Here is a 27146-nt window from a genome sequence, read left to right on the forward strand (position 1 = left end):
ACAGGTGTGGCTTATTTATGTTAAAAATAAAAATATTTGTAAAATTCAGTGGGTGGGGCTTATATAATTGTGCGCTTTATAGTCCAGAAATTACGGTACTATTACAAAAACCAGGTTTAGTCCTCCAATGAAGACTACCTTTAACACTTATATTGATTTAATTACATTGTGTTTTATGTTGTAAGTGTAAACGTAAATAAAAGACCCATAGTTAGGTTAACACATGGTTAATGCAAATTATTTAGTCTCTTCCAGTCTTTTTCAGAAGACTGGAAGAGTATTTTTTTCTTAAAAAAATATTGCTTTATTAACTATTTTCTTTTACAACAGAGATTTCAGCAGGTTGTATTCTTATTTTCAATGCACCTCTTTGTAGACACTTTAAAGCACTTTTGTAAATCATTCTGCATGAGAGCATGTGACCAATCAAGTCAAGTCAAGTCTGGTTTACAGTATTTCTATAGCGCTTTTTACAATGGACATTGTCTCAAACAGCTTTACAGAATTTAGGAATTAAGGTTAATGATATGTATTTATCCCTGATGGGCAAGCCATGGCGACTGTGGAAAAAAAAATATGTTATGGCTTAGATGTTATGAGGAAGAAACCTTGAGAGGAACCAGAATCAAAAGTGGAACCCCTTCTTCATTTGGGTGATTTTATGAGTGTGATTATAAGTCTTTAAAACAATAAAAAACACTGGAAAGTGAGAAGTAACATGGGCACCAGAATGTAAGATTAGGTAATGTCCTTTTTACTGTCTTATACAGTCATTTGAGGTTATAGAACCTGGAACTACTGAGCAACTCATAAAATAGCTCAACATTTTAGATCATTATAGATCCAACACCAGCTTCTTAATGCCAGAGCCTTTAAACACTCAAAGAGGTCCAATGTCCAAACACTACATGGAGGGGAATCCATAAATTACATATATGTAACTGTAGAATATACAAAGACAATGATTATTATTCTTTCTTTTTTTAATGCACCCGTTTACCCACATTTTTTTTACTAACCAAATTCTCATACCTTCCCAGGCAGTTTTTGTCTTGTCACTGTTGGGCCCAATAGGGGACATCTAATGTCAAAAGCACTATATAAACAGAACAGGGTGTTTGCACTTCACTGACGATGTAGCCTGGGCCAAGTGCATGTGTAAAGAGATAATAGGACAGCTATTTGGTTCATTACTAATGCATGCTATTGCATTTTTTATTTTATACTACTGGGCTGTGCTTTTTTTATTTGCATTGCAGTGTGGAATAGTAATCTTTCAGTGTCCAGGCTTTTGTAAATTGTACAGGGCCGTTGATTTGCAAGGAAATTATTATTCAAAGCTTTGAGCCAAGGACTCATTCATAATGACTCACCAATATTTTCTGAAAATTGTCCATGCACTTAGCAATCATATCTGAGCCCGAGTGCAAGCCTGCAGTCTGCAGATGGGTATTTATATAACATTTACAAAAAAGGAAATATAAATAAACTTAAGGATTCATCTAAGCACATGTTTGTGGAGCCAGTGTCTGTACTGGCTAATAATGTCTCATACATTTTGCTTTTAGTGACTTGCATATAAACACAGAAGATATATATACGTACACATCAATCAGGCATAACATTATGGCAATATATGGGCATTTTTCCTTATTCTAACACTTCCACTTTGAGGACAGAATGTTCACCTGCTGCCTAATATATCCCACATACTAACAGGTGCCATGATGAAGAGATAAGCAGTGTTATTTAAATACCGGTCATAATGTTATATAGTCATAGTGTCTGGTCGCCATATTTGTACAGTAGATGTAGTAGCACAAGCAAGGCTATTGGCTCTGTACTCAACCCTTCTATACGTTGAAAACCATTTCAGGTGACTACCTTGTCAATCCCCAATCCTCTCTCTCTCTCTCTCTCTCTCTCTCTCTCTCTCTATACATAATACGTATGCATAAGTGATAATTGAACATGTCAAAACTGTGTTTAAAGTGTAAATATATTTTGTGTGAGCACCACTGTTATCTAGCTCTGCGCTAATCCTCCTGGGCATGGAATTCACCAGAGCTGCACAGGTTGTCTTTAACTGTTTGTGGGCTTTCTTGTGAGCCAGCTTCGAGAGAGGTTTTCTTCTGGGAAGACTTCTTCTATGCAAACCAGCAAACCAGACCTTCCACTTCTGCAACCTCTAAAGCAAAACTGACAGCATTCATGCATTTGTTTATTTGAAGCAGCTTCTGCACCTGACGCACAGCATGAGGACTCAACCCTTGCGATGCCTGTTCCGAGTGGAACCCGTCTTGGAAAACCTCTGTATGACCCTGGCCATTGACTGTAGCTCAGTTTCAGGTTTTTACTGATCTTCTTATAGACTAGGCCATCTTTGTGGAGAGCAACAATTCTAATTCTTAAATCGTCAAAGAGTTCTTTGCTATGAGGTGCCATGTTAAACAGTGGTCAGTATGAGAGAATTGTGCTCAAAGCACCACATTTTAACTAATATAAGATACACAAATGTATATGGTCCTGTCAAGCAGACAAAAACATGAACATCATGAGAAGGACATGTGGCTTTGCATGGTTAAGCGACGTACAGCTATCACTTAGGGTGTACTCACTTTTGTTACTAGTTATTTTAGCAATATGTACATGGCTGTATGTTGAGTTATTTCCAGAGGACAATACTGCTAAATATGTACTGCTATACAAGCTGCACATTAACCACTCTTAAATATATTTAAGTTTCATTCCTATAGTATAGTTCCTTGAGAAAATATACTAAAATGGTTGCTGAAATGTGAGGGCTGTACTCTCTTTGACTATGACTTTCTTCAGAATAACAGCACTTTTCCATTTCCGATGGTGTTTTTTTTTTTTTTTTTTTTTTGCCTACTTTTTTATTTAAAATCAGATTAAAGGCACATTTTTGTGTGGTCTCAAATTTGATTTAAATTACATTTTGGGACATATTTGTATTTTTGTATTTTTTCAAGGGCGAAAAACCTTTATATTGCCCACACTATTCAGACATACACTTGCACAGTTTCTATGACATCCAAAGCATTTATAAAAAATTATTGGTAAAATGTTCCTGACAGCACAGACAAACAGTACATTTTAAAATTCTTAATATGTGTGATTTATTTTGGCTTAAAGTATTTTATACTGTCTGCTAAACTGGCAAAGAAACCTTTTTCATCTTTATGATAAGCAACAGAATCTGTGTGCAAATTGTATTAAATTGCATGCATCTTGAAGCGACTGTAGTGCATTTATGAACTTTTTTGGGCATGGAATAATGGTGCACAGCACACAGCTGACCAAAATAATCCAAGCATTTATTTATTGGGTTGCCAGTTTAAATTTTCCACTTAAATATGGTCCTTCCTATAAAAATAGCAAGAACTATTTGCAGTTAAGTTTATGTTGGTGTGAATGCCTGCTCAAAAAGCTTTAAAGAGAGGATGTTGAATGATGGTTGAGTGATTATACTATTGATTGTGCAATAGATATTTCCCAGATTAAAGTGCATGAACAGGTCATAACCAAATCTTTGTTAGCCTTTTATCAATTTTCTTTCTGGTATAAAGCTGAACTGTAGATAAGTAAACACTACTACTTTGTTTTTTTATGCAAGCCTCCACTTTTCCATTTAACTTTTAAAGTGCATTTTGTTATAGTCCATATGAGTTATAGCACATTTATCGCCATGTGCTTTCTGGCTTTAATAGAGGGAACATGCACAGGAACGTGTTGGATAAGCAAGGGCCGACTGCTGTTTGATGGCAGGGTGTTGTACATGCTTTGATCCAGCAAAGCTATCTCACTAGCACTCACACTGGCACCTTCTGCCTCATTCTGAATCTGTGCACATGTTTGGTTGTGCAGGTAGAGAGTTTTTATTTATTACATAGGTTTTATATTCATATATATTTTTTTTATATATATTTACACGATTCGTTAGAGTGTATTGTTTTCTTCATATCAACAACAGGCAAGAATTTGCACACAGACCCTGGTTAAGCAGTGTTCCCATTCTAGTGGTGCTTTTTTCTGATGAAATCATAACATTCCTATTAATTATGTATGAAGCTGGCCTGATTTCCAGTTTTTGTTCAATAATTTCAGCTGTGCTGTTTACAAGTAAAGTGAAATGCTTTTTAAAGTCAAATCAGAAAGCTGCATTCAGCGTAAGGCCCCATCTGCAGAGGCCAGATGCATGACGCGGCTTGTGTGAAGTGTAAATCAACCTAATCGCCCCAATGGCAATGAGCTGCTCTCATCCCTTCTGTATTTCTGCTTTTCCGCATCAAGGTTGTGCTTTCCTTTTCATTTTCATTTCTTTTCTTTCTCCGCCCTCATTGTATGTTAGCTCTTAGGCGTCGTGATTCCCCATGTGCACGTCTAGCCATCTTCATTATTCCTCTGCACATTTTATTATCACTGCCATTCTTCCTCCTCTCTGTGCTCTCCTCTCCCAGACATATTAATCATTTATTTTAGATTCTCAGCCATATAAAAAAAATCTTGTTTTGAATAATGCAAATTCACACACCTGACAGTCAAAGATAAACCAAAGTCATGAACAAATAATGAGGTGAATACAACGTGTGATAATGTGTACCTGTGCAGTTGACGTGAGTGCTGTTGTATATGTTTTTTTTTCTTAGACCCTGAACTCTGTGACACCTCACCTGGATGTGGAAGAGTGCAGCATTGCACTGTTACCACGGAACCGTGAGAAGAATCGCAGTATGGATGTTTTGCCTCCAGACCGTGCTCTGGCTTTCCTGGTTACCACAGAGGGTGAGAGTAACAACTATATCAATGCGGCTCTGACTGACAGCTTTCATCGGCCAGCAGCCTTCATAGTGACACCTCATCCCCTGCCTGGCACAACCACTGACTTCTGGAGGCTGGTGTTTGACTATGGATGCACCTCTATCATCATGCTTAACCAGCTCAACCAGTCAAACTCAGCCTGGGTGGGTTCCTTCAATATGGCTATACTGTCTATCTATTGATAGATAGATAGAACGTTAGTGCCATTAGACAATACAGGTATTTGGCATAGAAATGCAGTTTCATCCACCAGAAGTGCCGATTGCACTAGGCAAATGAACAAAGTGCAGTTCAATATGTAAAAATAATATATGGTAAATAAATATAAAATTTTTAATGGACAGTGAATATGCTGAGTAATATTTTAATGTCCCAATATTCGTTTTTTTTTTCAATTACAGTCCTGTTTCTGCCCCTGTCCTCTCACTGCTTTGTTACTCAATTGTGTTCATCTGTTCTGTGTTAGTCCATGGTTAGCATGCTTTTCTACAAATTGTGCACTTCACAATACACAATAATATGTATCCTTTCTCTCACCACACACTACATAATGAAGCAGAAAGCCAATTGGCAGAGTGTTTAAGACCTTCTGCTCTCATTTGACTAAAATGATGTTAAAGGTTTTTCTTCTGCTCCAGATGGAGTTTTGCTTTGTTTGCTCTAATTGCTAGAGTCTTAGCATGCTCTCTCACTTCATTGTCTTCTAGTCTTGGTGTGTGTTATTACTGAGCCATTTGCTTTGTGTCATTCAGTCTCCCATTCACTTCATTTTACACTTGAGTGGATTAAGGCTTATAGCCTCTCTCTATTTTATTTCTTCAGGGTTTTTTTTTTACTGTATCTCATTTCCTCTTTCCTACTTTGTTCCTACTCTTTCTTCTTTTCTTTGGCTTATTTTCTCCCTTGCTTAGTACCTTTTCCTCTGTATCATTCTTTCTTCATCCCCCTCTCTCTCTCTCCGCAGTCCTTTTGTATTAATAGTTGCTTCTTTAGTTGCCAGTGTCACAACTTTAATACTGTTCAGTCTCTGAAGACAGTAATCCGTGTATTATCTCTCTTTCCACTGTCATCTCATTACGACATGTCTACCCCTCCTTTCTTTTTCTCTCTGTCTCATTCACTGTGTCTCATTAGGCTGCAAGCCCTGCAGGCATTTCAAAATACCGTTTCAACTGCTTATTGTACTGTTTACTGTCCGGATGCTTCTAAAATTTTCTCAGTGTCTCAAATGTGTAGACGTTTTCTTTTTTCTGTTCTGTTCTAAACCTGGAGATATGACTAAAAAAATGACCCATTTTTCTTGAGTGGCACTTGACCTTCAAAAAAACAATTCCCCTCTCCAAATAGATTCTAGTGCTTGTCAAAATTTGTATCCTCTTTTTTTATTCTCTCTGTCTCTTCTTTCTTATTTTTTTCTAGCCTTGTATGCAGTACTGGCCCGAGCCTGGTCTTCAGCAGTATGGCCCTATGCAGGTGGAGTTTCTCTCCATGTCTACTGATGAAGATGTAATCACTCGCCTCTTCCGGATTACAAATGTCTCAAGGGTAGGTTTCAACCTATAGACACTACATGCGTGTCCATGCAAAAATTCACAATGTTTGTTAAAAAGTGCAACATCTCTTTATGATACGCCATGAAAATATGTAAAAATGAAAATGTTCCTGTATCAGTATCTCTATTATATTTTATCCAAAACAGACATTTCAATGTGCGTGATATGCACGGTAGAACTGAGATGGCACTGAAATGTATTCAGGCCTTTTCAGGCTGTTTTATATTGTAGATAAATAAGAAAAATGGCCACGAAAACCTCAGCAAATTAAGATCATGTTGCATAAGACATGGATGATCTTTGAATTCTTAATTTAAGAAAAAAATACCAATTTATTTTAGAATTGCATGACAATAACAATGAATTGCTCAAATTATGCCAGCCAGCAATTAGCCACAGATATTATTTCATATTTACACTGGAAAATCTTTCTACAATAGCTATAAAAAGGAAAGTAAACAAACATTTATCATGCCTAACACGAGCCATGCACTAGCAAGCTGAGGTTTTGTAAGCCTGCATGAAATCCACAAAAGGTCAAACTTTTCAATTTCCCCCAGATCATCACTGGGAAGAGGGCTATCTTCTTCTGTTTTCCCAGGGGCACATCATACCGCTCTTTATCCAGCAGGAGTGTATTGTAGATACTCTTTCTGCATGTCCTGCCTTAAGTGTTCATAAAAAGCATATCATTTTATTCAGGTGGAAGCTATAATGTGTGGCAAATGAGAAACAGGAAGTGCAGGAAATATGAAAAAAGATAATGACATGGCTCTCAAACACAAACAAAATAGACAGTGTTAGATAGTATTCTTGCTTGTGCAGTGTGTACTGTATCTGTCAAGAAGATGTTTGTTTGTGTGTGCTGTAGGAGCTGGGATATGTTATAGGTCAGTCTATATCTGTGAGAGCTTTTCTAACTGTCTGAATGACAAGCGGCAGATTAGTGACACACCCTGTCATGTGATACAGTATATCTGCTGTCATCCTCCACACCTTAACACATCTCGCACTGTCACACCAGCTTAGAGACAGACCGTGACTCCGCCACTAGGGGCCACATGTACAAGGCTGTTTGTGTTTGCTTTTTTTTTTTTTTTTAAGTGTAATTAAGCCACATTTAACACTAAACAAACTTGCTTGTTATGTGCAAAACTGGTGTGAGGACTGCACAGAAAGTGGGATGTCAGCACAATTGATGGGTGGAGAAAAGTGTGGTTGATTTCCATATACCTTCGAAATACTATGCAGTAAAAAAATTTGCCTGTTTTTATCCTTTTCCCAAATCTATGTGGAAACATTCCTAAATTATGTATACATGCAGAAGGCCTAAACACATTTCAGCCAGGTGCATGTTTTGCCACTGATACCTTTATTAAAAATTTAATTTTATTAATGCAAGCAAACACAATTAATAACAAACTGCATTATAATATGAGAAAATTTCCGTCAAACTGTGTGTTATAATACTGCTTCCAAATATGAAACAATTGTTTCTGCCAATTGTGTTCATAGAACACCCATCATGAAATCCGGCATCAAATGCCATACAACTGACAAAATTCTACACTAAAAACAATTTTTTCACACTCCTAATTTTCAGGCCTTCCAGAGCCCAAATTCACCCACAAACCAATGGAATACAGACTTAATTACTCATCAAAATGACTAACTAGCATATCAGCTATTTTAATTCCCCCCAGACAGAGCTCTGGTTCTGCCACATAAGTCTTTATTTAGTAAGAACTTTATTTATTAAACAGATTTTTCTTCTTCTGTCATCTAGAACTTTTTCCCCTTTAAGGTCCCAAGCTTTTTCATGACGTTTTTACAGAACTTGACCATTTTTGCCATTTCACTGTGGCTTTTACACTGCAATTTGCACCACTCACAGACTGCACTTAGTAATGGTCCTAGGTTCAGTTTGCGTCATCAGCTACAGCCATAGGAAACTGAATGTTAATGTCAGACATATTGCAATTGTAATTTAAGCCCACACTGAGTCATACATACATGTGTACCTGAGTCACACCTCTCAGTCCACATACTTTGTATTTCTTCTTACTTTTTTATTTAAAAAGCCTTAGACAAAAATTACTGTACAAATTGGTACTTTTGTTCTACTCTTAAAGGCACAAAGGCAGTGTTTATGTCTAGAAATGTGCTTAAAATAAAGGTGCATTCACCTGGTGAACAAGTATACAGACATACCCACAGGACAAAGAGCTTTAACACACACCCCAAGGTTTACATGTGTGAAGCAAAAAGAAACTTTCACTAATGCAGTGTCTAGAGAAAGTGCTTTTCATCTGCCTTTTCTATCTTGTCTAACCACCTCTCATTGTTATATAACTGCTGAAATTAATTTTCTATCAGCTCACTGAGCATTACTGTGTAGAACCTAGCCTGTATAGACAGGCTAGGTTGCCTTTTCTAGGTTCTTTGGGGTGCCATAGATCTAGATATTAATACTGCTTGTGTTTTGGGGCAGAGGACTGAGTAAATCAGAGCATGTGTGTCCTTCTCCAATGCAGTTCTTCCCTGCAGACTCATTCATCACAACTCAGACCCTGCTGACTCAGCATTCCAGAGAGCTGAACATGGGGATTAGCTCTGGGTTCTGGCATACATACTCATAAACAGACCCACAAATTTATAAGGGATGATATATTACAGTCCTTTTCTCTTGTCTATGGTTAGCTACAGGAGGGTCATTTGGTGGTGTGCCAGTTCCAGTTCCTGCGCTGGTCAGCGTATCGAGATGTCCCAGACTCCAAGAAGGCCTTCCTTAACCTGCTCGCCCATGTGCAGAAGTGGCAAAGGGAGTGTGGTGATGGTCGCACTGTGGTCCACTGCCTGTGAGTCAACACACATGCACACACAGTTCAGATTGCTGCCTACTTTTCAGTTGTAGTGCAAATTGGCAGTTTTTTAGGTTTGGAATAAATATCACTAAAACACACATATACAGTTATGGTCATAAAACATCAAACGGAAAATCTTTCCACATGCACTCATGCAGGCAAGGTACTCACATTTGCATATAAACAAATGCTCCATGGGGAGAAGGAGTTGTTTGCGCCTACAGGCATGTGCTGCTTTTCAGCCTCGGCCCAGAAAGGCACATCATTCAGAGTTGTCACACAGCGTTATTCCCTGCTAGCAGGGGGAAAGAGATTATGGAGATGAAATCAATTACGTTCTAATACAGAATACAGTAGCCTCCCTCAGCAGTGTATCCAGAGCTGCCAAGACTCTGACTGTGATTGATTACACCACCATCACCTCATCTGTCTACAGCCACACCTCCACTCGCTCTCTTCCACTAGCTGACTGAATACTGTTTGTTTAGGACATCTGGATAGAAATGTACTGTAAGATGCTAAATGGAAAAAGGATATTAGTGGTCACTGATTTAAAGCATATCACGTACAGTGCATTATTATGTCTACTGCAATGTTTTGCAAACACATAGTGCATGTGTATCTGTACAGTTAACATTAGCTATATGTTTTTTTGTTGTTGTGTACAGCAATGGAGGTGGGCGTAGTGGCACATTTTGTGCATGTACCATTCTGATGGAGATGATCCAGTACCAAAACTTTGTGGATGTTTTCTATGCCGCCAAAACACTGAGAAATGCCAAGCCCAACATGGTAGAGTCGCTGGTAGGTGATCGAAACCGTGAGACTGAGAAAGCTCAGCAGAATTCTTAATTTCCATCGACTTTTAGATGGCTAAATGAGAGTTTATATATTTGATTAACTTATAGGCATGTTTGTATAAATTAAAAAAGCAAGATTATAAAATATATATTTTTTCTTTTACAAATTACTGTTATTTTCAGCAGTACACTGACTCATCAATATTTGTGTGTGTGTGTGTGTGTGATTCTCCTAGGAGCAGTACCGCTTCTGTTATGACCTGGTGATGGAATATTTGGAGTGTATGGACCTCAGATAGCAACATATCTCATCTGTCCTCTAAATACAGAGGAGGACTGCTGACAGATTCACTCTTTCTATCTCTTTCTATCTCTTTCCATCTCTTTCTCTCCCTTTTCCTTTTGTCAGCTTACTCACCTCAAAATTCTTACCTGCAAGGGAAAGAGCAGAAAATAAACATGTGAGAAGAAGCTTTTTGCCTTTTTCGCCCAGAATGTCTAGATGTGGTGGACCATCCATGTCCTAGTTGTTTGTGGTTTCGTGTTGTTTTGTCAGCATCTTTTCCCCTCCTCTTCCCCCCTGAACTGTGAGCAATCCACCCAAAATAACTCAAAGCCAGCTCTGATACCGAGTAAGAGCGTATCTTGACTTCATTTCCTGATAGTGTGACCTGTGTTTTGTTTTCTACTGTGCTGGGAATGCTCAAAGACAGGAAGTGTCCCTAGTTGGCTGAACCGAGGAAAAGAAAAAAAGAGGCTTGGATGTGTTCTTCTTATGTGCAGTACACCAGAGTAAGACATCTGAGCCATGGTCTGGAAGATCAAGAAGAAGCAAACAAACAAACACACACATGAACAGACACACTCAATTTTTTTCTGTGTTCCCAGAACATTGAATCTGCAGCCAGCTCTTCATTATTTCAGCTGACAGTGCATTACAATGGCTGCATTTTTACTAAAGAGCCTTGGACATCCATTTTATAATAAGGTGTCTGGACTGCATTATTCAATCCCAGTATTGTACTGGGTTGGACTGTCTACAATTGGGCCAATAAGGATGCATCACATTGGTCTAGTAGTGGTCTAGGAGATTGTTGTTCTTTACAATACTGCATTCAGTGTCACCGACTGAAAAGAGAGCTGTCATAAATGTGACGGCTTTAATATCCTGCAGTGGCTCAGTTTTTTTTTTTTTTTTCTCACTTGTACATAAATCTAATGTCTGCAGGTGTTCTGTTCTGTTGGCATTCTGAGGGCATTGATCAGACAAAAAGTGGTTTCCAGGTTAACCCTGACATGTGCCCTCAAATATCTTAACAAGAGAAGTGATAATGGAGATTTACAGTTGCAGAGGCTGCAGAAAGGGCAAACCTGAACTGGAAAAACAGTGGTGCAATGATACATAGGATGTCAACCAGAGCCAATTTCTAACATTTTATTTTTACTTTGACTTGTATTTGTCAATTGGTTGCTGTTCACCAGTTTCTTAGACCATTGTCTGAATGTTGCTGTCTAAGAATTTAACTGATGCAACATCTTGGACTTTAATTAGCAATTTCCAGAGTTGACCCTGGTTACCTAATTCAACCTACATCCATATATGTGTATGTGTGTATGGAACAAATGCAGGTAAATTCTGAAAATAATAAGACACTAGAAAGCTCATCTGATAGGTCAGAACATAAACAATGATTTAATAATACAGTGCATCTGAAAAGAATTCAGTGTTTTTCTTTTTCCACATTTTATGTTACAGCTTTATTCCAAAATGGATTAAATTCATTATTTTCCTCAAAGTTCTACAAACAATACCCCATAATGACAATGTGAAAGAAGCTTGTTTGAAATCTTTGCAGATGTATAAAAAAATAATAAAAAATCAAATGTACACTCAAAATTAATCTCAGGTGCATCCTGTTTCCACTGATCATCCTTGAGATGTTTCTACAACTTGATTGGAGTTTATCTGTGGTAAATGAAGTTAATTGGACATGATTTGAAAGGCACACACCTGTCTATATAAGGTCTAACAGTTAACAGGGCATGTCAGAGCACAAATCAAGCCATAAAGTCCAAAGAATTGTCTGTAGACCGCGGACACATGATTGTATCAAGGCACAGATCTGGGGAAGGGTACAAATAATTTTCTGCAGCATTTAAGGTCCCATTAAGCACAGTGGCCTCAATCATCTGTAATAAAGAAATGTTTTGAACCACCAGGACTGTTTTTGAGTGATCGCGGGAGAAGGGCCTTAGTAAGGGATGTGACCAAGAACCCGATGGTCACTCAACCATCTCTGCACCACTCTACCAATCAGGCCTGTATGGAATAGTGGCCAGACAGAAGCCACTACTCACACATGGAGCGTCATGTCTGAGGAAACCAGGCATCGCTCATGAAGGAAGGACGTTGTTTCATTTCACTGTGTACTGCATCAGCTATATATGGTTGAAATGACAATAAAAGCTTCTTGACTCTTGAAGCATTGTGGTGGCAGCATCTTGCTGTGGGGATGTTTTATAGCAGCAGGAACTGGAAGACTAGTCAGGATCGAGGGAAAGATTAATGCAGCAATGTACAGAGACATCCTTGATGAAAACCTACTCCAGATCGCTCTGGACCTCAGACTTGGGTGACGGGTTATCTTCCAAAAGACAACGACCCTAAGCACACAGCCAAGATAACAAAGGCGTGGCTACAGGACAACTCTGTGAATGTCCTTCAGTGGCCCAGCCAGAGCCCAGACTTGAACCCGATTGAACATCTCTGGAAATGGCTGTGCACCCATGATCCCCATCCAACCTGATAGAGTTTGAGAGGTTCTGCAACAAATAATGAAAGAAAAATTTCCAAAAATAGGGGGCCAAACTTGTAGCATCATACTCAAAAAGACTTGAGGCTGTAATTGGTGCCAAAGGTACAAAGTATTGAGCAAAGACTGTGAATACTTGTGCACATGTGATTTTTTTCCGGTTTTTATTTTTAAAATATTGCAAAGATTCCAACAAACTTCTTTAACATTGTCATTATGGGGTATTGTTAGTAGTATTTTAAGAAAAATAATAAATTTAATCCATTTTGGAATGAGCTGTAACATAACAAATTGTGAAAAAAGTAAAGCACTGTAAATACTTTTTAGATGCACTGTATATTTAATTAATTATTTCCTAAAGCACCAAACAGTCAATAAGATAAATGTAAATTATTCTTATCCAATTACTGTGCACAAGCATTGCTTAAGAATAATAGTGTATAAATAGTCCAACTATTTTTAATATCAAGAAAAATTTACTTTTTAAATATCAATATTTAAATCAGATATACACACACTCACAGTGTGAGTTTTATTTATACTAATGAGATGATACTTACACTATCACTATTGATACTCACACTAACACTATTTTGACCATGCAGGCCAAGTGAAACCATCATTGCTACTACTATATATCTGATTGTGTGCAAGCTGCAGAGCTACAGCTGAACCCCAAATCCATCTGAACTGAAATCGATTGGTCACTGCTGCTACTCTTTGAAGTCTAGTGCTGTGTTGAAAATTTTACATCATATACATGCAGCACCCCAATTGGATCTAGCTACATATTGTTGGAAAGGTTGTTAGCAATCCCACTGCATTATATCTTGTCATTTTGCAAGACTTGATTTGCAAACATTTCTGAAAAAAGTGAGATGCTGTCTTAAGATAATATTGGCATTAATGGGAGCAAGGACTAATCTAGACACTGTCATATTCTATTCAAATCTGTAGATAGTCATCACACTGAATTGCTCTATTGCTCTATTTTACATTATCCATTAATACAAACCCAATTCAAACCCAATTTGACAAATTGATAGGTCTGGACATGACTGTCTCATTATCCTAAGTGGTGAGGAAAGTAAATGCTGTTTGAGTTATCAGGAAATGAATAAATGATAAAACATGCTGGAATCTATAAAATAGGAAAAGTATGAAGTTGAATATATAGAGACCTTCAAATGATACATAAATTACTGGTATATTCATATATATTTTATTGCCTGACTATTTAATTTACTTAATTGACAAAAATGTTGTTTATAATTTTTTTTTTAATATTTAGTTATATAGCCTAATATTCATACTATATAATGATTGATTTTTATACATGCACATTTCCATAAGACTCAAACTAATTTTGTTGGAACATATACACACACCTTTCAAATATTGCTTTAACTGTAGAGCTTTTAAAAAAGTCATATCAGAGAATTATCAGATTAATTGTCATAAAAAAACACACACAAGACTTTAGTGCAGCTGTTATTTAGTTTTTATAGCTGTGCATATGTCCTTCCAGATGTTGGGCTTTGGAGGTGACGCTGAGTGACAGTCTCTCTAGCCAATGGCATCTAGCACAGTCCAAATTTCCAAGCCAACAAGCTGGTTTAAAGAGTCATGGGAATCCACTGAATGGTCTGACAGATGGAACAGTTTATAATAAGAACAAGTTATTGAAGGCTCATACAGAAAATATTCTTTTACGACTCTGAACTTTGTGTGAAAGTGCCTGGACCCTTATATTGGAAATGAAGAGTATATGTACATATGGATGTATATTTGTTAATGTAATTAGTATGTGAATAAACCAATATGTGCTTGGCCACATTTAAAAGTAAATGCTAAAAAAAAGCTGAATGTATTGTACTGTATATTAACTTTTGATTCATTAATGTGCCACCAATGATATGATGCATATAGCGCCTGCTGTGGAGATCCAACAAGAGCCACATGAAACTCCTCCATGAAACCCATATGTAGCCATCCCAGTCAGCATAACACTGAATTCTTTCATTCTGTCTCATACTGTATTAAAGTCATATTTGCCATTTCATTTGTTCTTTTGTACAGCATGTTGTTCAATGGTCCAGTGTGCTTATTCAGACAGCGTGGAAAAACAATGGACTTTTGGCATCTAGTCTGATATGGAAACAGCCTATGGGTAGTTTCTTCCATGTTGTTTATGATTATTTTTCCTCTTTTTTGTAAGTGTTTGTGTATGGTGCTGAATGGACTGAAAAGAATATTGTGTTTTTTGACCATGTATCGTGGGTTTGCAGGGGGACATGGAAGCAGATATGACATATGAGGGTTGGAGGGGGGTTTTTTTGTCTTTAAAAGAAGATGAATAAAAGGTTCTACAATGGAATTTACTCATCCAATTGATGCAGTTATATATTTAATTATTTTTTTAATATCTGTAATTTTTTATTTTATTGGCATTTGACATTAATTTGATACCAATAATAATCACAGCTTTTAACAACAGTGTTTATTAAGAAATAGGTCAATGTGCCACACAAATATTGTCTCTAATGTCAGAACCAGCTCTGAAGGACATGTGATACATCTCCTTCATGGAAAGAATTAGTAAGTAAGAGCTCATATATGAATATGACCTAGACGACCTACAGAATTAGATCTTTGAGATTTCTGTGACCAGGCTGTCACTTTTCCTTTCTTCCCTTTTCCCATGTTGCCTCCTTTTTTAGCATCCCTTCACCTTTTTCTCTATTCTTCTTCTGTTGTGGCTGCCATACGTTGCTGATTTCCCCTCTCTGTTGCACAGCAATCTGCAGCCATTGTGTTTCTGAATAATTATGTAGGCCTGCAAAATGATCCAGTGTTTAAGAACAACTTGCGTGATTAATTAAAGAACAAGACTCCCCCTGTCAGCTTCTTCTAACAGCTCCAGAGCACAAATCTTGTTTTCTTGTGTTCACATTTTATACAGGATTTAAAAAATAATAATTTGAACATCCTTTCATCACATCACACTCCTGGGAACTTGTGACACTTTGACATGAAAATATGTGTGAATGCCAAAAAAAGGGGGGCATTAGTATTCCCTCATGTGATAAGTTAAGAGATGCAGTTTCATGCATGTGAAAATGAATGATTGCAATAAATAAAACCAGCAAAGAGCTGTAGAGGGTATAAGCTCCTCTATGTGAGGAATTAGAAGCCCGATAGCAATCCATTCCTGATGACATAGTGACACATGAGATCAGCAGCCAGCCTCTTTCTACTTGTGATTTCTTTTTTTCTTTTTTTTGCTCTTTTAGACACCCTGCTAATCAGCTTTTGCAGATCCTAATCTCTCACCTTGGAGAGGTCATAGCCATTGGCTTCTATCTTTTATCCTGTCTCTGCTTTCATGCAGCTATTAATAAACCCTCTTTCCACTAGCAAATGTCTCCCACTTTTCTGAAGATTGAACATATCCGTGCAAGGCAAATGTATGTATATATGTAAGAAACATGCTAAAGTTGTGCACATACTGGTACAACATAAACATGGACATGCACATGAGTTAAACCCTGTGGTGTTCAGGAGACCTGTGTAACTGCTGGTGCATGAAGCAGGTGTGCTTTTTTTTTTTTGCCGCTGTGGTTTGGTGTGCAGTAAAGCAGAGAAGCCAGATGGCCGGATGTTCCCGCGCAGGTTGTTAGCCCCACAGCTGCCCAAATACACCTCTTATCTGGGCTGTGTGTGCATGGGCATCCTGTTCCAGCCTGCACAAAGCTGAGGTACTGATAGTGCCATGTAGTGGACACACGAAAAAAAAATCCTTTAAATCTTTTTTTTTCTTTTTCATTTATCAGGTTTCCCTCCCAACCTGTTATAGAGAAATGATTCACTGTGTGAGCTTTAGACCTGGACCATCTGTTTCTGCATGCTTTATCGTTAAAGATATGCTTGACTCACCTGATGCTTCCCAGGCTTTTACTATATGTATATTAAACTGCCGGAAAAATGTTTTCCTAGAAAGTATGTGCCAAGGTGATTGTTTTTTAGGGGGCCCACATTTTGAATATAGTGACAAAATAAATCAAATGTTGAGCTTTATAGCTTTCACAGTTCTTTCAGGTTTCCAAGAAAAAAGAGTTTTGATTTAGATTTTGTGTATACATTTTGTCTTTTTTTGCTATTTTGTGCATTTTTTTGTGGTATTACATACAACCTAATAAGCTGGCTTGATAGAATTATTGTCTCTCACTGAGCATTTTCTTAGGAACACTATACAAACACCACTAAAGGCCTTAACGTGCTCTTAAAACAGCCTCAATTCTTTGCGGCACATATCCTGGAAACATTTCTTTCAGGTCCTGCTGGTGGGTGGGAAAGCCACTGGAGAACAATGAATATGAGTATAAATTCATAATCAAACCAATTTGCTTATGACAATGAATTATTATACTGAAAGTACATATTAGAATATTTAAAAACAAATGGAGGGTGAGGGTAATACAGTATGAAAAGAAAACGCCAGATAATTATTTTTTAAATAATAAATAAAGTGCTATTTGATTGGGAAGGTCTTTAGTGTTTGAAGGCAGCCAAGAGAAGATCATTTCACCACCTCTGTAAAAGGCAAAGAAGGACATTTATGCTGCCAGTAGTGAGTTGTAATAGTCCAGTCTTAAAATGAGAAGGGGGCTGAACAAGCACAGTGTCCTCTGTAGATAAAAATTCTGAATCCTTCTGCAATAGCAAAGGGGAAAATGACAGTTTAGCAATGTGAAGCAAGAACAATAGTTAGCTCTCTAGGACCACCCCAGGGTTTCCATCCTTTATGTGATACTGTACCTGCCAAATATGCTAAGATCTGGAAAACTGAGTGTCTCAGAAAGGGAAAAGGAGAGAATAAGTGTCACCAGCAGAGCAGTAGCATGAAAACCTATGTAGGATATAACCTCACTGAAAGAGTGGGTACAGATGAATAACAGAAAAACCCACCATTAAGCTTTGTTGGACACTGGTGGAGAGTGTACATGCAGCATGTTTCATGACATGACTCTACAGATAAGAACCATTTTCAAGAACCATTTAGGATTAACAGACGATTTAGCTTTTAAGATATACATTGTAATCCAAAATGTTGGGTCTATATTTTGAGTTGATTACACATATAAAAATATGGTGACCATATTATGTAAATATTATAGCAAATTCAGAATGTATAGCCAGACCTTTCGCCCTGGACACAGTTTGAGTCAACAGGTGATGCAATTGCTAATGTCCAATATACAGTTGAAACAAAATTGTCTTCCTGCACAGAACAAATGTAAATTTATATGGCAATCCTTTTGTTTGCAAGTTGTGGAAGCCTTCATTATTAGCCTAGATCCACTCCCTATGACCTAGATTCATTTTGCAGAAAATAAAGCCTACTTGTCATATAATTCAGGGGCTGACTAATTTCCCTTACTGAATGCATAAATTTAAGACTGTTGAAATTTTTACTCTTCTTCCCTCATCTGGTTGCATGTAATCCACAATCATTAATTAATCAAGACTCCAGATAAGTACTTTGCTGGTGGTGCCCCACTTTTCTGAGGATGATGAATAAGAAGTTAAATGAGCCTGGTCAGGATAGTTTGCCGAAATCATGAGGAAAAAGGTCAGGATTGTTGTTAGTGCTAATGTTTGTGCTCACAGATCTCATGGGGTTCCCTGTGCACTGCTGTGCCAATCAAAAAGTTAAATGCTAATTACAGAAGTTTGAAATATTAGCAGTGGAACAGCCAACAGTCATGACCTTTTCCTGTAAGTTCAGCCACTGATTACATTCCATTCTGACATTAAAACCAGTGAGCAGTTCAAGATGATCAAATGGAGGATTGGTGATATTATCTGTGTTCCCGTCAGTGGATTTAACAGAGGCAGATGGTGGAGAAATAAAGCTTAAATGTAAATGCTACCATGTGGTTTCAAAGAGCAGCAAGAGAAAAAAACATAATCTTAGTGTGTGTGTAAACTTTAATTCAGATTTATTAATGATGAAGTTGTTCAGAAATATGTACAACACTATAAGCATGGTTAATGCTTGTGCACACATATACATCATGAGATCTCAATTCAGATTGGTCAATTTTTGCTGTCAAATTTAACATCATCTCAATTGGGAAGGCATTTTAGTTTGGAGCATAGCTGTATTTCAGTAAGCTGTTAGGTTGCAAAACTTTAAGAACAAAAACAATTGATTAATGATTACTAATTCTTTAATAAATACTTGCTCGTTTTTTAATCGTTTTTGTTCTTAAAGTTTTACAACCTACCAGCAAAAATTGACCTATAGTAGATCAAGTAAATAAGCATAAGATAGCTCTTAATTAATGTAAATGTTCAAACCTTGTGCATAAACTTGTGTATACAGTAGCTTATTTCACAAAGAAGAGTCCGTGTTGTTCCATTCATAGCAAAGTTTATGAAAAGCCTTTAACAACTTTAATGAATCCAAACATGTTTAATTTTTACATCAAGCATTTCAATAATTATCATAATTTGACCTTTGCGTATAAGAAGATTATATAAATAAATGTCTAGCTTTTCTCCAAACATATTATTGTAAAAGAAATATATGAGGCACACCAAATCTGAGAACATTTGTTCTCTGAGGATTAATTTGTTAGAGCCGTGTTGGGCTTGGTGCTTTTGGTGATTTACTATTCAAGTATAACAGAAGTTGGAAAATTCTGTTAGTGTCAGGAGTAAGGCTCTTGGCTAAAATGCTCTCCAAGAATGTGTAGTTTGAAAATTTATAAAAAAAAAAAGATATTTTTTTTGCAGAAGAAAATAAATAATGTTTTGACATCCCCATTCTGGCTCTGATAGTACAGATGGACACAATTTGCTTCTTTTTTTTTTCAGTTTTCATTTATCTCCAGTGTGACATGTTACTGACTGACATCGGCTGTTTCACCTGAGCTATTTTTCTGTGCTCCATTTGCCAAGTTATGCCATAGATGGGTGATAATATGCCGTGCACTGTGGTATAATGCTTTGTATACATCCAGCACCACCTGTCATCATATCTGATTCAACGTTCAGTGCTATTCTGCTAATAGCATAACTGACCTCTGGCAAATTGTCTGGTACCTGAGGGGGAGTATATCATCAACGGGTGTGTATGCGTGTGTCAGTATGTTCTTGCGACCTCCAACATCACTTTTTCCTTTATAATTAGCAACCCAAACACCTTTTCTCAAATCTGCTTTCACATTACCTCAAAAGCCTCAGCTGAATTCTCAGAAGACTGACAGAACCTCTGTCTCTCTCTCTCTCTCTCTCTCTCTCTCTCTCTCTCTCTCACACACACACACACACACACACACACACACACACACACACACACACACACACACACACAGTGTGTGAGCTCATAGTGAAAAAGACATATTGAACTATAATCTCTGCACTCTCTGATGTAAACTCTTTAATATTTGATTCCTTAGATTCTTCTAAACGTTTGTCTGTATGAGACAGCTGCTTTCCAACATGCCTCCAGAGACTGTTATAAACTTTTTTCTTAGTCACATCTTTTTTTTTTTACTTCCCTCATTTGCACCATACAGCAAATCTGTTGATGCCTTCAGCAATACACATGATAAATACCAGCATCACACAAAAATGTAAATGGGGGTGTGTCCTATTGTCACATGTGATCTATTAGGTAAAGAAAGACAAATAACCTTTTTAATAGCTATAGAATACCTGAGGACTGATTTTAATATCCAAGGGGGATAATTGTACTGTATCAGTCATATTTTATGTTGAATAGCGGCACATAAGTAATTTATGCAATGCCATAACTCAGAATGATCTTTTCTGAAGGTAATTTTTCCATAATAGATTATATGCAGTATGTTGACATCATGCTAAGTCTAAGGCAGCATCATGAAAGACTTACCATGACATAAGGTTTATAAACTAAAAAAATTGGTCAGGTAAAGATTGATCAGTCTCATCTCACATTTCATCATGCTTGCTGAACACAAAAGAAGGCACACAGAGGTTTGCTCATCTGCAGCCCAAACATATAAACCTAAAATGGGCAAAAATGCACAAAAATAAATGTCAGTACCTACCCAACAATTAATAATATCATTTTATGCTTTAATCCAAGTGCAGGTTCTACTTACTATGTAATACTAATGAATATATTACAACTCATTAAACTCATTTCTGTTGCTCGGTGTGACTAACACTAATACAAATATAATTCTAATATATGCTGAATAGAGCAACACTAGCATATGATATGTAAGCACTACTGCCCATTTAGGCTTTCCATATATAACAATAAAGGTGAAGGATATAATAATCAAGGCAATGGCAAAAAGGGGGCTTCTTACCTCCCAGTATTCAAACTTTTTAGTAGATTATGCCATTAAAGGGCATTAAAGGGCGTTAAAAAAATATGGCATTTGTATGTTTATATTTTAATTGTTTCATAGACAATAACAATTATTGTTATGTAATGGCAAATCTGCATTATTTTGTCTCACAATACTGGAACATTTATGTGAAAATTTTGATGAACATACTTTGACAGCTTGCGACTGTTATCTCTTTTTCTAAACTTTTACTGAAGTTACCATTTCTCTTTTTACATCATATTCAGAAAGTATTGAGAAAGGTTTTATAAATTGTTCCCCGCTTATATAACATTTTTTAAAGATGTATTTTCTGTATCCACTTCCTATAGGAGCATGAAATTGAATGCTCTTCCACTAAAGTGATGGTGGTGCATTTGCATTCAAAAGCATTATGAAACTCCATTTCAATAACACTGCACTTATTTATGAAGCCCATATGCCTAGCCGAATGAATGCAACTGTATGAATGAATTTGATTAACTGTGTTGTAGAGACGATAGCTAGCTATCTCTCCCCCGGGTCATCCCTTAAGACCCCGATGCTGCCCACCAAGACCCTTAATAACACGTTGGTGCTGGTGGATAGGGCTTATGCGTCAGCAGGTCAAGCTGCTGCATGCCTGCACACCATGGCGGTGTTACAGGCGTATCAGGCTGAACTGCTGCGAGAGCTAGACATCCCAACAGGGACAGAGCCGTGCTGCTCGACGTTTCACTGGTCCCTCTGAGACTTCAAAGCATCCACATCTTAAATTATATTGATGATTGGTTGATTTTAGCTCAATCAGAGCACTTAGCGGTTCAGCATTTAGATGTCATTTTTGCTCACATGAAGGAGATAGGGTTACAGCTGAACGGCAAAAAGAGTGTGCTTTCTCCATTATTGAGAATCATTTACTTGGGTGTCGTGTGGGATTTGACCCTAATGCCTGCGCAGTCTCCTGTCCCTATCGCGTCCATCCTTATGACCATAAAAATAGTCAGAAAAGAAAAGTAAATTATTGTCAAGCAGTTACAGAGACTGCTGGGGTTAATGGCAGCAGCATCAAAGGCCCTACATGCCTTAAATGTCTGGAAAGATCCCGGGGTCCTGTCTCAAGGCCCCGTGTTGTGAGTTCCCAGTTGTTAAGCAAAACTAAGGACAGACGTGTCCCTCATGGGTTGGGGAGCAGTCATAAATGCCCACTCTGCCCATGGTCTTTGGGGAGTTCCCCATATTCTGTGGCACATCAACTGACTAGAGATGCTACTCGTGCTTCTAGCTCTGAAGCATTTCCTGATAGACTTTAGAGGTCATCATGTGTTGGTCCGTTTAGACAACACCTTGGTGGTCTCTTATATCAACCACCAGTGGGGTCTGCACTTGCGTCTCACACTCAGCTGGCACGTCGAATCCTCCTGTGGGCCCAGGGAAAGTTGCTCTCATTAATGCCAGTGAATATCCTGGGTCATCTAAATGAGGGAGCAGATGCTCTTTTGAGAGTAATGGCTGAGGCCTGGGGAATGATGACTCCACCCTCACATGGTGAAGCAGACTCCAGTCCCTCTAGGGATGAATGCCATGGCTCAGGCGTAGCCAAGTCTATGCTTGTACGCCTTCTTTAACACCCTCCCTGGGACATTCCTTTCAGGAGGGATCTTCTCTCTCAGGCAGGGGGCACAATAGTTCACCCCCACCCACAGTTGTTGAGAACCATTCTCCAATCCAGAGCTCCCTCCACAACTAGGTTGTATGCTGCTAGATGGTGCCTGTTCGGTTTATGGTGCGATCAGCACCAGTTAGATCCAGTTAACTGCCCGGGTGGTTCAGTGTTGGAATTCCTTCAAGAACAGTTTGCCAAAGGGTTGGCTCTGTCCACCCCCAAAGTCTACGTTTCCACTGTTTCAGCATATCATGCCCCCCTGGCTGGGCAATCACTGGGTAGAGACCCGCTAGTGATGACTTTTCTTCATGTCACCCGAAGGCTGAGGTCTCCGGTGCGACCTAGAGTGCATGCATCTATCAGTCAAGACTGTGTTCCTCCTGGCCCTTTTATCTCTTTCAAGAGGGTCAGGGGTCTTCAGGCCATCGCTGTGGGCCCCTCATTTCTGGAGTTTACTTCAGGCATGGCCAGTGCCTTTTTGTTCTCTAGAACAGGGTACGTCCCCTTCGGTTGTCCCATGACCTGTTGAAAAAGGTGAAGGAAAGGCTAAGTGAAAAAAGGCTGTGACCACTGTGAGCACTGGACATATATGTCCACAGAACGAGTCTGTGGAGGAATTTAAAACAACTTTTCATCTGCTATGGCCCTCCAGGAGAGGCCTCCCCTTAAAACAAGCAGGTGCTTAGCAGATGGATTGCAGGTGTGATCGCATCCTCCTATGAGTCCTCTGGTCACCCTGTTCCATTCGAGGTCAGAGCGCACTCAACCCAGAGTATGGCAGCCTCTTTGCTGACCTGGCAGGGACTGGTCAGTCTGGCGGTATTCAAAGCTCTCGTTCTCAAAGCGTTGTTGATGCAGATTGAGTTCCTGAAAGGGAATGTCTCCAGGTTGCACATGTAACCCTGGTTACCTGAGGGAACAAGACCTGTGTCTTCAGGCCATGCTGACGGAATACCTGCAGCGCTTCCTTCCCTTTTTAGAAGCTAGCGCTGGCTTCACTCCATGTACTTTTATAGCTTCCTGGTCATTACTTCACCCTGCTGGTGATGCCACGCTTTCCGTTGGACGGATTACACACGTGATTTAGAGCATGGACATGTGGGAGCGTTCCCAAAGCGTTGTTGACACAGCATCTCATGCCATCAGGAAACCAGGGTTACATATGTAACCTGGAGACGGACACTATTTACTCTTGCTTGACAACATAGACCTAACAAAAATACACGTATTGTGATAATGTATCACAGTGCATAACAGTTTAGATTGCCTTTACTGCATGATACGGCTATGTTAGGTATTTAAGAGTTTAAGAGTCATGTATGTGAATGCAAATGGTAATGTGTTTGTATCTTTACAGAATATAATAAATCACAATTTGGTAATGGTGACAATTGTTGTTGGTACAATACTTCAAATGTATTGTAAAGTAATTATGTATTGTTTTATGTATTATGGAATAGTCTTCCTGATAGTGTTCGTGGCTCAGACACACTCTCCCAGTTTATGTGCAGATTAAAAACTTATCTTTTTAGCAAAGCCTACACATAACACACATCACATCATAACCTTGTGCTCCAGAACATCTGATCACATGCACATTATCAACTTGTGTTGTTAATGTCATGAACAGCAGCTACGCTAATTCCTCTCCACTGCTTCTTTTTCTCTACCCATCTCGAGGCATCCTGAGGTTGCTCCAGCCCCAGTCACGTCCCACCTTATGAAGATTGTGGACCTTTAAAGAAGTAGATGCTGACATCCCGAACCATCTAGAGACGTACCAGTGACAATTGGAGTTTTGACATTGGACCTCTTTGAGTGTTTAAAGGCTCTGGCATGGAGAAGATGGTGTTGGATCTATGATGATCTCAAATGTTGAGCTATTTTATGAGTTGCTCAGTAGCTCCGTTTTTGGTCCATTTTTGTCCTTGTAGGCAAGCATCAGTGTTTTGAATATGTGCAGCTACTGGAAGCCAGTGAAGGGAGCACAGCAGTGGGGTGGTGTGGAAGAACTTGGGCAGATTGAACACAAGTCATGCAGCTGCATTTTGGATCATTTTCAGTGGACGAATAGCGTTCAGGGAAAGACCTGCCAGATGAGAGTTGCAATAGTCAAGTCTTAAAATGACAAGAGACTAGGCAGCCTGTGTGGACAGAAATGGTGAAATCCTTCGGATGTTGTAGAGAAGAAATCGACAGGAACAAGCCACATTAGTGACGTGAAAAGAAGGACAGTTCATTGTCCATAGTTACCCCAAGGTTACGAGCAGTGGCTGAAGGGGAGAGCAGTTCTGTTTTGCTGGGGTTGAGTTTAAGTTGATGAGCACTTATCCATGAATATATGCCTGTCAAGCATGCAGAGATCCGAGCGGAAGCTGTGGTATCTTATGAAGGGAAAGAAAAGATTAGTTGAGTGCCATCTGCATAGCAGTGGTAAGAAAACCCATGTGAGGATATAACTTCACCAATGGAGTCGGTATAGAGGGAGAAAAGGAGGGGACCAGGTACCGAGCCTTGTGGGACACCAGTGGTGAGTCTGCACAGGGCAGATGTGGATTCCCTCTATGTTACCTGGTATGAGCGAGCTTCCAGGTAGGAAGCAAACCATTCCCATGCTGTTCCGTGGATACCGAGGCTGAAGAGAAGAGAAGATGTTGTGGAGCTCACGAGGATCTTGTGCAGAGGTCTTGAGCTTTTCCTCATAGAAGGTAGTTTTAGCAGAATTCACATCCGAAAAAAATTTGCTCAGGAGTGCGCGGTAAGATGCAAGGTCTACATCGAGTTCTGATTTTTTTTCCACTTCCTCTCTGCTGATCTGAGTACTCGTCGATTGCTGCCCAAAACTTCTGATAGCTTAGGGTGTGGTACAAGAAGTCTTCTTGGATTTTGTATTCAAGGGGCAAAGGAGGTCCATGGTTGAGGAAAGAAATGAGAAGAAGGAGTCTGTAGCAAAGTCCAAAGGTAGAGAAAAAAAGTAGTCAGGGTCAGGAGGAGATGAAATAGTACAGGAAGCTACAGAGGAAGGAGAGATGGAGTGAAGGTTAGGACGGATAAGAGAGACATGTAAATGGTTTTTCGGTAGAATAGGAAGAGAGATTGAAAAGGAAACCAGGTGATGATCAGAGTTTGGAAGTGGAGTGGCAGTCATGTCTGTAGCTGGGGTAAGGCGGGTGAAAACCAGGTCCAGGACATTTCCTCCCTTGTGTGTGGAGGGCAGCTGTTAAATGTCAAGGAGAAGATATTCAGAAAAGTCAAGAGGCAAGATGACTGAAGTTTGTCGGATGGGAGGTTGAAATCACCAAGTACTGTCAGAGAGATGCTGTCAGAAGGGAAAGTATTGAGGAGTGTGTCCATCACTACTAGGAAGTCTCCAAAGGGACCAGGAGGGTGGTAGATGACAATGATGTGGTTGATTGAAGGGTAACTGAAACTGCATGGAATTCAAAAGAAGACATGGTTAGATAAGACGGTAAACCTGTACCACCACCTCTTCCGGTTTCTCTTAGTGAGCGAGAGAAAGCATAGGCAGACGACAGAGCAGCTAGTGCAGCAGAGTTCTGTGGGGATATCCAGGTCTCAGTAAGTGCCAGAAAGTCGAAGGTGTAGTGGGAAGTTAAGGCTATAATATGTCAGCTGTCCTTACAGCAGACTGGCAGTTCCAGAGCCCACCTACCACCACTGTTTGAGATTGAGACAACAGAGGACGGTAGATGAATGAGAGGTAAGTACACTTCAAGGCTCCTCTCTGTTCTGGCACCGAGGTGGTGGAATGAACTTCCCCTAGATGTCCGTACAGTGGAGACCCTGATTATCTTCAAGCAACGACTGAAGACCTACCTCTTCCTGAAACATCTGAATTAACACTTTCCAAATTTGTAGAATTCTAGGGTTATATTTATATTAAGTTTGTAATCTGGCGTACCAGTGTAGATTTATTCATTACTAGAGATTTAAAGCACTTTTGTACGTCGCTCTGGATAAGGACGTCTGCTAAATGCCGCAAATGTAAATGTAAATGTAAATGTAAATGTAGATGAGGTTACTGGCAATGTGTCCTCTGTTCTGTGTTTGGGAACATCTGTGTCTGTAAGAGGTGACTACAGAGATGGGTTTAAGACACATGACTGATCTCCCAATTTGAGATCAATGTATATATATATTTAAAAAAAAGTAAAAATATAAGAAATTTTAAATAAACACTAAGGGTTACTGGCCTTAGGGGGGCTACCTTCAATATAAGTG

General features: G+C 38.8%; 1 protein-coding gene across 7 annotated transcripts in view; it reads left to right on the forward strand.

The window, feature by feature from the left end:
* ptprub (protein tyrosine phosphatase receptor type Ub) overlaps positions 1 to 11902 on the forward strand; it is a 204381-nt gene extending 192479 nt beyond the window's left edge. For all 7 annotated transcript variants that reach the window (XM_046846682.1, XM_046846679.1, XM_046846678.1 and 4 more), the window contains 5 exons: positions 4671 to 4985; positions 6262 to 6387; positions 9096 to 9253; positions 9928 to 10063; positions 10296 to 11902. In XM_046846682.1, the coding sequence (XP_046702638.1) occupies positions 4671 to 4985; positions 6262 to 6387; positions 9096 to 9253; positions 9928 to 10063; positions 10296 to 10358 (798 nt within the window). In that variant the 3' untranslated portion in view covers positions 10359 to 11902. The remainder of the gene's footprint in view (positions 1 to 4670; positions 4986 to 6261; positions 6388 to 9095; positions 9254 to 9927; positions 10064 to 10295) is intronic.
* Positions 11903 to 27146: the final 15244 nt, after the last annotated feature.

This window comes from Silurus meridionalis, chromosome 4 (genome assembly GCF_014805685.1).
Source record: "Silurus meridionalis isolate SWU-2019-XX chromosome 4, ASM1480568v1, whole genome shotgun sequence".
Classification (NCBI taxonomy): domain Eukaryota; kingdom Metazoa; phylum Chordata; class Actinopteri; order Siluriformes; family Siluridae; genus Silurus; species Silurus meridionalis.